Raw genomic sequence first — 12159 nt, forward strand, 5'->3', positions numbered from 1 at the left:
GTGATTGACTAAGGTCTATCGGGGCGCGGGCTACTTCTCCCCCCGTGTTTTGTTCGAAGCAAAATGATCGCGGTTGAGGTTGGAGTTTTACCAGTGCAGAGAGCTTAAGTCGTGTGATGGGTGTTTTCTGTGATATAAAGCATAAATGGACGACAATAATTTTCAAAAATTGTGCGATGACACCTGACAAGTGTTTTTCTGGCGATGAGGGAAGTAATACCTCATCTCCCGTGTGACGATGAACAGGTAGGCGTACTCTACCATCACTAAAACTTTAGTGCTATTATCATCATGGCTCTCCTGAGATCATGTGTGTGTTGCAGTCTTTTGACTGGATCCTTCATATCTGGAGTCTACGCAGTGGTAAGTACCTGCCATGTATTTCATAATCATTTGGTGACAGTTGTTAAAATAGACCTCAAATGGTTTCGCCCCGCGTGTTCGATGTTTTGGTTGAGTTATTGATAACATTATTTCAATTTTCATACGCCAGTAGGTAAAATAACCTGTGTTTTCAGTGTTGACATCTTATTTTGTATCCCTTCTGGGAATAGTTGATGTTTCATTAAGTGAGAACTATCCTCCGCGTTTCACCTGTATAGCCTTGAAACTGTCGGTTCACGTAATGAATCTTTATTGCGGAAACTTGTTTTTGAATTTATTTTATTTTTTCGTGCCGACTGTACTTCACATCTCGCAGGTGGCTGGTGGGATGCCATGTCGCAATTGTTTCATGATTTGACTCTTATGTGTGTTGATGAGAAGTTATGAGGCTGTTCTTAAGCTTTTCTATGACCATAACTTTTGCTTAGTTTAAAGTAATTTCCAAAACAGCGTTTTATTCATTCTGATGTGGAAGAGTTGCCTTCCATGATAGTCATGTGGTATTCTCCTGCCTCATCGAAGAGTGACCTAACGTTGTTAAGTGAAAGCGTTGTCCGCTCTGATGCAGTGAAAGTTTTGTACTCGCTTTGGTTATTCCTTATTTTTCCGACGTTTTTGCTTCTATGAGGTATAATTGCGCATTTTTTGGGCCGTACCGTCTTAGTTAAGCGTGTAAAACAGTAGCAGCATTGCTGGTCTCTTTATTTGAACTGTAGATAGATTTACTTTCCTCACACAGTATTCCATCATTTGTAACTAAACTGCTTGCGCGATCTTGCGCTGCTGCGTGGCTACCGCCAACACGAAACTGATTTTCCCGCCTGTACTATATCTGTCTTGCGCATTACCCTTTTTCCTCCCGTTGTTTGTGGTACATTTTTTCCCCCGAAAGGGGTGTTAAGACACCTGTATCAATCGATTGGGCCACGTATGCATATCAGACCTGTCGAAACGTTATGCTTTTGTAACTCGTGGCGAGTTCGTCGTCAATAGCCGTCATTGGGAAGGCATCTGTTTTTTATTTGGTGTTTCTTTTGTTTGATCCGTCAGAAGATGATTTCTTTGGAGAGGTGGTGAAGTTTTTTACGAATGGAATGGGACTAATGTTGACGATAGCACATTTCTTGTTTTGGCTCGGGACAAGTTTCCCCAGCCTCCGCCACCTCTTGCTGCCCGTGAGGAGAACTTTTACCCGCCACGCCCCCCTCTCCCCTCTCATTCCCCCACCCTGTTCGGATTTCCCCTCTAGCCTTCTCTCTCCTCCTGTCCTTTTTGGCGCATGCCTGCGTTTTCCCTTTCGTCCCCAAGCCTTCAACTTCCAACGTCTTCACTCATGTGCGTTTTCCGATGTAAATTTCTCTCGATTCCTTCCCTCCCCCCTTCCCACTGGTGGACCTGCTACTCGCGGATGGTATAGGGATCGGTAAGGTGCATCAATCAAATCTTGCACCATGCTATCGAAGCCCTTTTCATTGTAAAAGCACTGTCAGAAGGATTCCTTTCAAAGAGACCTTATTGCTTGTGGATTACAATCTGGTTTTTCCGGGTATAAGTGAAGGTATCTTGGGTTTCACACCTAGTCAGGTCAAGTCGTAATTGAACGAGACTTGACTTCATACTTGGGTTGACTCGGCAACTTCTATAATCAAGCATCTTTAACTTATTGTTAGTGCTAAATTGTCTGTTTCATTTTAGGTATATCATTTTTTGTATTGAGGAACAAATTAATATTTATATTAGGACCGTTACGTAATTTATTTTTCATTTTGGGATTTGGAGAGCCCTCGCATATGTGTTACGAGTGAGAACATATGAAATTTTTGGGGTTTTGGTGAAAGGTTGAAAATGCTCGTTGCTTATTGTGCGTGCATGATTATTTCAGCTGAGTTTCAACGAAATTCGCTTTTGGAATTTTCAACTTGCCGTAAAATTGGCTCGATTGGAATGATCAGTTACGATAATTATTAAGCTTTCGACGTGATTTCGTGACGACGTCGCAACTTGGTTAGATCATGGAGCTGAATATGACGTGCCCTAGTAGCACAAAAAGGATTATATCTAGATATAATACGTATCATTGTATACACTGTATACAGATTATATCTGTATAAAATCCATGCAAATGTCCTCTACCACGCATATAATATCTAGATATTATACGTATTATATCTGCTGCAATAATATGGATTTTATACAGATTAAATATGCGACATAATATAACCCTCCATAATATATATTCAAAATATAATCCATAATATAATAAGATAATATATATTAACCCTCCATATACCTACGAGATAATAGAGAGAGACTATACTTGCCACAAAGAACTATTGACAATGTAAAATTCGCGAGAAAAATAATATTTTCAACTAAATATGTCTGAAAGGATTGTACTTCCACTATGCCAGCAAAAGCAAAGATCAATCCAAACCTCAACTACTAGTCCAACCTCAGCTACTAAAACGTACCAGTCCCAGGCGGATATGTATTTGAAATATTGTATGGGATGAGCAAAAGTTTCAATGTCACTTCAGTAGATGTATCAATCTAATAAAAATTTGAAAGTCCTGCCAAACCACCTGTATAAAGAATATGATATCTCTTAAATCACATCTCAGCTCTTAGCATGCATGAGGACATCACCATAATGAATTTTAGTGGCAGGAAAGAAAAAAACAATTAAAATACATATTTTTTATTTTCATTATTCAATCACAATAATAGCTGCAATCCTCTCTTGTTACCATGAAATACTTTGCTGAAACAAATACTGTCATTCTCTTTGAACAAAAATTATTTTTAAGTGCATTGACAGAAGCCATACTATCTTCAATAGTTTCTCCAACGAATGTCTATTGTCACATCATCCACTTAAAAAAAATCCACATCCACCATAGTTCTATACGTCACTAATACCACTGTCTTTCTGTCTTCTGAATGATAGTTTGGTAACTGAAGAAATGGCACCTTCCTCCAGTCTCGGCACCTTTAATTCAACACGAATTATCTCCCCATCTTCTCGTGCAAGGCCACAGATTCTTTTCTGATATCAATCGATGTGAAGTGCAGCTCACACACCTAAAATTAATAAATAAGAAAATACCAAGTAAATTACTTAGTCATTTCATTTTCAATTTAAGGCATTTCTGAATGAGAAATATATCTAATGACTTGGCTGGTAAATACAGGAGATAACTATATACCTCAATGATTTTTTTATAAAAAACTAGATATAAGCATAAGATAATTTGAGCTGATAAAAGCCGGACACAGTTAAATTCCGGTTCATTGCACCACTCACGATTGTAAGAGAAAAACGCATATTTCCATTCACGGCGGTTCATACACACTAATAGTATAGAAGTTTCTGACGAGACTCAATGAATGTCTCAGCATTGCTTTCCATGCAACTTATTAATTGAGTATCACTGGTCTTGCGAAATGATACATAAGCTCAAATTAATTCGAAAGCATGAATACCTTAAAAGGTATGTGCTTTCCCCCGTAATATACGGTACTACGCCAAAAATACAATGACTCAGGAAGCCTCATCAAAAATACCCTAGTATATAACTTAGGGCGTAAATAATTCAAACAGCTTTTCAAATCTAAGTTAAATAAGTATTTTTAACTGAGTACTGAGTTTCAGACGCATAACACACCAAAGGGCAAGCTAAGAAATAATATTCGATACCATAAACTTGGCTGCTGAATTATAATTCCAACTAACTCCTTCAACCACACGTTTACTGAACGAAATAATACAAAAAACAACTAAAATAGAAGAATTTTCAGTCGAATTGCCGCTACAATATTTTAAACCACCACTTTTAGTATTGGAGACATTCATCAACATCCCCAAGCCACATCTAGCTAGAAATTACATCCAAATAATTACAGCGTGAAAGGGTACATACCTTACTGTTTTTCGTGGAGGTGAAATTGTCTCTTCTGATCGCCCGAATCCACTTGATCTCCAACTCAAGATATTTTGGAAAGCTAAAACCTTAAACTTTGGGTCCACTCTGGAGTTTTCTTCGCACCCCGGTACTGAACACATGAAAGGCGTTTTTAACAAAAATGTCTCACAAACACACGTTTCTTAAGCCCAGCGAATGAAATTCAAGAATAAAGGAAAATTCACTATCCTCAGAAACTTCAATTTTCAACAACTTACACCACAAAAATCCCTATAAAGTGGTGAAACGTAACGTAAATTCACTCGTAAACAACGTAGGAGTTTCAAGGATATCACTACTTCGCTCAAAGATGATCTTATGAGTGGACTCATTAAAACCGATAATGTGCAACTAGGCAATTATTAGTTTTCAGAGTGAATATTAATCCACAAATATAATTTTCCTCGGCAGTATACTCATCTATATGTTACATTAATATTTTTAGTCGCTAATATGAACTCAAAGGTTTATGCCGGTATGGATACACCAATATACATAATGTAAATCCCTACATATAATAACGCTGTAATACAGCAATAATACGTTACAAAATACATTATGTATAGTATACATCAATTTCCTTGGTAAATACATTATGTACGCGAGTTCTTGTGCTGTGTGGGGATGTTTGAAAGAGAAGCAGAGATTTTAAAATATATGATAAATATATATATAATACAGATATGTGTATCTGTATATGATGTATACCAGAATCTTTAAAATATACAATTAATATCCTTATGGTGTAACCATGGATCATCAGACATGTATAAAATATGTATGATATACAGATTTGCAAATATGTATACGGATGTATTTCGAAATCTTAAAAATATACAGATATAATCCTTTTTGTGCTACTAGGGTGTAAACCATATTTTATTTCCTTGTTAGTATTTGAAGTTCTTCCAAGGCTCAAATGCGCACTTGTTTCCACAAAGGATGACACTATGAATTGGTATTTAATACTATAAAGATTTATCTGATTTTGAGTCGCTACCTGCAGAGACCGAGTTTTGCTATTTAGCAAGTTTCATGTAGCGAATGTCGCATAATTAATGATAATGTACCTAGAAGACTCGCTATTAGTGGCATTATTAATATTGTTTGTTAATTATGTAAACCTTAGATGGCAGCGAAGAATGGATCTGCGTGATTTGCCCGCGGGTGCTTCGTTTGGGAATTAATTGCCTTTTTCAAAGGTTTAGTTCTTCACCAGTCTTAAGGCCGTTTTACACGGTACACGGAATTGCGCAGGTTAGAGCTGCATTCATTTCTAAAACGGCGTGGAATTGCGCGAATGCATGAACGAAATTAGAACATGGGCTATTTTGCCGTCTCGCGTCCACGTATTCTCGCATGTGTTCTAGCAATTCACCGCTTTACACGACGCAATTTTAATTGCGCCTTCGCACGTACGTCAGATTGCGCAATTCCGTGTACCGTGTAAAACGGCCTTTACGGTTTTTTACACGAATGTGTTGAAGTCTATTATCCATCACCATCCTATTTGAGGCTGTCATCGCTCCCTCCTGTGGAGCTGGAAAATTCATAGGATTTGTATCAGGAATACGGTCTTATTCTCAAAATCTTCTCACGTTGTCCATCACTTCCCTTTTTGCCCATCAGCGCTATCTCGTGCGTTTCTCCTAAATTTAATTCCTGTAAATGGTGCGAAAAATCCACAGAGAGAAAATCATTCGCCTTGACCGGGATTCGAACCCGGATCCCTCGATTTCCGGCCGAGTGCTTTAGCCAGTTAAGCTACCGAGGCGTCATTTTTCCCTGTGGAAATTTGTGGACTATACCGGACATGGTGGTATAGACTGCCGAGCATATTATGCGACGAGCAGTCCAAATCGTGCGCATGGCGCCACAGCCGGAGAGTAAAGCCCGAACTTTGAACACACAGAGGTGTTCTCTCTTGACGAAAAAAAAATCCTGTAAATGGTATAATCAACAGATTTAGGCGTTACTTGGTGGAACGATGAGATATTCATGGTTAAATAAGGTTGTGGAACAGTACTGTGTTTTTTATTTAACCATGAATATCCTGTAAATGGTGTTTTAATACCTCTAAATAGGTAATACCTGTGGAAAGTAATTTCGCAAGGCTCTAAGCAAACTAAGGTCAGATTATCAGCATGGCGGGTGCATTTTTTTTTACCTTACGTGTGCGAAAATATTTTACCAGCTCCTTTCGGTAGTTTTTGGTTTCAATGGTCTTAACTGCCTACATCCTCTTATTACCCCCATACGAGGTGAATGACTTGCGAAAGGCTTTACCGCGACGTATTCCATTGTTTTAATTGCTACTTTCCCCTCGAATACATGCATTTTACGTGACACGGATTAGCTTTTGCCGGAACTACACTGTTAATATTCATACTGGTTATGTCATCGCCATTGACCATTTGGAGGCCAGCGGAAGACCTTCTATTCTGCAAATTATATCATTGGGTTCCCTTATTGCTATTCGCTTCGGTAATGCGACACTTTTCGTGGGGTCAGCTAAGAGATGCCTCTGGATTTGGTTTGTGAGGGGCCCTCTGGAGAACTCAAGATCGCTTGGATTTCCCGCTCGCCCTCCGTATCTGGAGTTAGGTTGAGAAAACAGCAAAGAAGTCCACAGGGAAAAATCTGACACCGCTCTAAAATGAAGAGAGCGATACGAAATGTGCGTCCAGGCCATGGGAAATACCTTCAGTGGTCGGTTACGGATCGAAATCCATTTTTTTATGCCCATGGGTGTCGGAAACAGGATTTTTTTGAAAAATTAATTGTTACGCGACAGGATATGGTAAATATTTCAAATGTCCTTCTTCGATTTTTAATCTATATTTTCAGCAAAAATGTTTAGACTTGGAGCATAGTGCGGTTTTCTTATTCGGTGTCGGTGGTTGGTCGTGTCAATTCCTGTTAATGCGTTAATATCGAAATCAGGGATTTTTAGAATGCCATAAGACAGAGGGTGTGGCCATAAGGTAGTAGCCCATAAGGTCCTTTGGGTTCAAAATCCCCCGCGACATTGATGAGGTTTGCAGTATTTAGTGGACCCTCAACAGATAAATCCCTCCTCCCCGAAGCGCACCACCACCATAATGTAAATCCAAATTAAATTGCATCGAGTGAAATCTTTCTGACTAGAGCCTTGGTTAAAGTGCAGAAAGTGAAACTGTTGCATTCGGTGTTTAAAATGTATGGGTAAGATTTAATATTGAATTTAAACCTTAAAATATTGAGTCCCGAATTTGAGTTTTGCATAGCCTTGCCATGTGTTGCATACTGCCATGTCTTTCCGATCGTTGTTTCCATTAACTTATATGATCTTCTGATCGTTTGGGCTAGTAGTTATAAAGATTTTGTTTCCGGTCCCTAAGCCAATGAAAAAAAAAATCAGCTTTACGCCCTATATACATAATATTTTTTGAACAACTTCTTAGGTGTTGGCAGGGTAACTATCAATCTAGTAAAGCAACTATTCGTCAGCACGCAATAGCGGCTCTTGAGGCGCTCTAATTGATTGTAAAAAATATTCTAGTAAAATAACACGCACATATACGTGAAGGTGGTATGGGCTCCTACCGAGATTGTATCGCTGCATGCTGGTCATGACTGTAACGTAAATGTATTCACATAGTACGCTAAAATTTTCTAACTGTTAATATAAAAAAAAGTCAGGTCAACCAAGGTTGAAGTAAAACGTCTTCTGGGAATAAATCAGCCCATCAGAGAAGTCAGTTTCGTCATAAGTCTGGCATATTTTACAGCGTCTATCCTAAGCTAATATTTCACTTAAATCAAGCAACTTCTCTCAAATGGAACGTATTTTATTATTGATCATTTTTATTATTACTGATATTAAGAATATAATTAATTTGGAATTTCATTACCAATGTTCTAATTTCCTCAACAGGTTGTGTACGTGGTGGCGTTTGCAATCGAGCTGTCATGGATTATTGAGGCAGAAGGTAAGAACAAGTTTTTAACCTCTCTTATCACATCCCCTCGAAATTTGCTGTCATTATCTTTGTTCAAAGGGTTTAATCGTCATTTTCTTGCCTGTTTTTTTGTTCTTCCTGTTTGGTCAACGAACGACATGTGACTGGTTTATAGCCGCCATATCATCACACTCACTTTGTACCTCGTGTGAAAACCGTATTCTTCTACTTGCCGAAGTAGCTTTCAGGACATATATTACACTATTGTTGGCTTTTATTTATTTTAATTTATGTATATATTAATATACATTTTTTAATTATGTGGTAAAATGAGGCTACTGATATGTAAGCTGTTTTAAGAAATTTTCACGGGCGCTCAGTCTCTTTGAATTATTCTAAATCTTCTCTCAAATTTCAAGGAAAGCTTAAAAGTCTCCCTTGCGGGTACAACCCCTGTTATTGTTATTGTCTTCTGTCTCTCTCTTTTGGGCCTGATTTTCATTTTAGCCAACTTTTATATCAAAGTACGTACAATTTACTTGGTTTACATCCAGTAAGTAATGATCTGTGCGCCCTTTGTTGCATTTCAATTCCATTTTTGGCTTAAAAGTAACATTTATCGGATAATGTATCATTGTGGGTATTCTCAGAAATTGATCGCTATGTATTTTCTCTCTTCAACCCCCCTTCGTATCCTTTTTCATACTGCGATGTCTCCCACACGTTATAATCCATCCTCGACATTTTGGTTTATTGGAATCTCACTAAGTCATCTCAATCGCGACCATCTATTACACCGGTATTATTAAGTCATAAAACTTAATGGAAAGTTTCCACAAAATGTTTTTTATGGTACATTCGAGCAATTTTTAAAAAGAAGCAAACCCTTGTTGTTAGCTTTCAGCGATATTTATGATCTCAGGTTTTCCCGGCGTATCAGGTGCAGAAAGGTTTCTCAGGTTTTCCACCGGTTGATGTTGTCCATGTCTCCCGAAGTTTTGAGCAGAGACTTGCTGATCATCCTCAGGGGATATTCCGGATGATCCCCTGAGGATGATCAGCAAGTCGCTGCTCGAAAAGTCGGGAGACATGGACAACATCAACCGGTGGAAAACCCGAGAATATTTTCTGCATTCAGCGATATGCTGTAAATTCTGACGAATAGTGAATATCCGAAGCACTACCAGTGCGTGATTGAGGAAATTTTTAACCTGATATAAATAGGTCATATTCGTGCTAAAGTTACATTGGCTACGAAATTGTCAAATCCTGCTTTTTATCTGTCTTAATTTCGCCGCATTTTTTTTATCATTGTGGTGAGTTCGTTGAAGGGAACTTATGTTACGCGCAAGGATAGTTTTAAGTGAGTGAACGAAACATATTATTCCCCGACATGTCAAGAGTCGGTCTGGTCAACATCGCGGCTTTAACTGTTTCAATTCAGTTAGCGAAATATGTGACGTACAGTGCGTTAATATGATTTCTTTACGGATAAACATACTGACTTTTTTACTAACTTATTATTGATACTAAGCGGATTTCAAAAGTTATGGTGGACGTAGTAATTTTGTGAATGCATTTGTCAACAATTAGTGTAAGTATGATAGGGTCATATGATAAGACAGACGCGGAGTGTAAATATGAATATCTCCCTACGTCAATCAGGAATAGTCATCTGTTGCAAGTGTTGAATAGGACTATGAATGAGCAATTTAATGGTAATCGTTGGACGAGTTGGAGATAAAAGTTTTTATTTCGATAAGAACTTATAAAATTAAGTTGTGGTATGAATCAACTTTGTTTGCATTTTTGTTGTAAGATGCCAGAAACTTGGATCAGTCTACCTCCTTAAACGTTGTAAAACCCATGTCTAACGAAGTTTTTTTTCTCCTAAGCCAGTTTTAAATTATTTTTATTATCAGAGGTATTTCATGAAGTGTATTATAGAATTGATTCTGCTCTTATTAGAAAACTTGTTTCGTCAATAATCGCTTCTTTCTCGTGTCTTACCGCGGTGCGGGCATCCGTCATGGTTCGCGTTGAGCCGGTCGTGTAATATAAGCGAGTGAATTTAGAAGTTCATTCATCTTCAGTAACTATAGTGTGTGTATTTGATAATTGATAGTGGCCATTTATATAACCTGTGTTGCTGTAATCCTAGAGTTATCGTGTTTGTGGACCTAATTGGGGAAAATTTCCGTGAGTCTTTTCCGTATTGATATCGAATGTATGCTGCAATGACTGGTAGTGGAACTAGATGCTGATGTTTATCCTGAATGGGGAGCCGCATTTCGTGATTCTGCGTCATGGAAAGTCAGCTTATTTTTGGCAATGCTCACCCATTTTCTCCGCCATTCATGCATCTACCTCCACTCCTGTCGCAGCCCTATTGAAGGCTATGTAATGGGCTGGCATGACGCGATTGGATTCCCTTCACCGGTTCGGGTTTGATGACCTTCGGCCATTGAAAGTGTTCGCGATGTATTATCTCCGCCCGTCACCGTCTGTGTCATTGATGTAACGGTTGTGCGTGGTATCACGAAGAGCATGAGCGGCAATTCCGCGCCGCAGAAGGATAGCGAGTCCAATCCAGCCTTCTTTCTCTTTTGATTGCCATCCGATCATTGGCAGTTCGGTTAAATTCTTACCGAACAATCGTTCATTGGATTCCGGATGTTGTCGACCATGGCGGCGATTGCATCCGGTACTTTCTTTCCCCTTAGGGTCCGCGTCTTTGCATCAGCTTTGGTTGTTAAATTTGTTTGTAATTAATATTTTAGGTGCACATCATTTGGCCAGAAAAATACTTTGAATTTTAGCTTACAGTTAGATGAATAATAGTTGAGAAAACCCTAGAAAGGTTTAGGCTTTGCATTATTTTATACTCATGTGATTTTTATGTACATACTATTATTTGAATATGATCTACGCCGGAAAATTTCGGCGGTGAAAAATACTTTACCGCCAATAAAAAAATCTGTCACAGTTTGTGGTGAAGAGTGCCCTTTTGTTCTTCTGATTGGTTGGGGTGAGGGAAAATTAGTCTTGTAACGCTCAGTAAGTTCATATTTTTAATGCAGTATTTGTTGAAATCAGCGATTAATATGAGAGTGTTTTTTATCGGTACCGTGCAAAATAAGGTTGTCGATGCAATTTGTCGTTGATGGTTGTAAGGTTCCGGAGGGAGGGAATTATGATATTGCTAAAACTGTTGTGAAAATATTCTGTTTTTGTGTGCCGCACAGATATTCGGCTGTGGTTTTATTTTTAGTAGGTTTGCTGGTTGACCACGTGAAGAGAGCTCGTTTCGATTCTAAAACTTATGAGGCATGTTCCGAACAATGACAAGGGAAATTGTTTAACTTCCTTAACTTTTGCAGTGCTCTTACGTTTTTAACTATGATGTTAGCCATTATTTTATCAAATCATGTTCATTTATCCATAATAATATGGAAAAGGACGTTCAAATTGTTCAACCAGTTTTTTTCTTCTCCTATTGTGGTTTAGTACGGGAATCTCCTTTATTTTTATCTTCACCGCCCCGAAAACAGCGCCTTTAAGGTCTTTACTGCGGAGAATCTAAGCAACTGCAACGTAGGACGATCACATGATCGTAGGAACCTTGGTAGGAACGGATCGTTACGCCTTCGGTAAGACGGTTTCGTGTATTGCGTAGTTAGTGAGGCCCTTATGTATTCCGCGCACAAGGGTTGCTGCGAACAAGGGTTGCGGCGAGGATATCGATCCAGGAGTTATGGGGGATGATAATGGCAATAAAAAGCCATTTAAAACTTAGCCGCCTTGGCGTGAGTCACCGCACGACGCCATGTCTAGGAGCCATTTTAAGCAGAACTATTACTGTCATATTTTGT

The 12159-nt window shown here is 38.6% G+C and overlaps 1 protein-coding gene across 3 annotated transcripts in view; it reads left to right on the forward strand.

Annotated features, from left to right (window-relative positions):
- Window positions 1-26: 26 nt before the first annotated feature.
- The window catches only part of LOC124153744, a 194237-nt gene continuing 182104 nt past the window's right edge, over window positions 27-12159 (forward strand). Inside the window, exons 1-2 of one of the 3 annotated variants that reach the window (XM_046527088.1) lie at window positions 27-363; window positions 8263-8317. In XM_046527088.1, coding sequence (XP_046383044.1) covers window positions 292-363; window positions 8263-8317 — 127 coding nt within the window. In that variant the 5' untranslated portion in view covers window positions 27-291. The remainder of the gene's footprint in view (window positions 364-8262; window positions 8318-12159) is intronic. The other 2 variants (XM_046527087.1, XM_046527086.1) reach the window with 2 other exon arrangements.

The sequence above is a fragment of the Ischnura elegans genome, chromosome 2 (assembly GCF_921293095.1).
Source record: "Ischnura elegans chromosome 2, ioIscEleg1.1, whole genome shotgun sequence".
Lineage (NCBI taxonomy): Eukaryota > Metazoa > Arthropoda > Insecta > Odonata > Coenagrionidae > Ischnura > Ischnura elegans.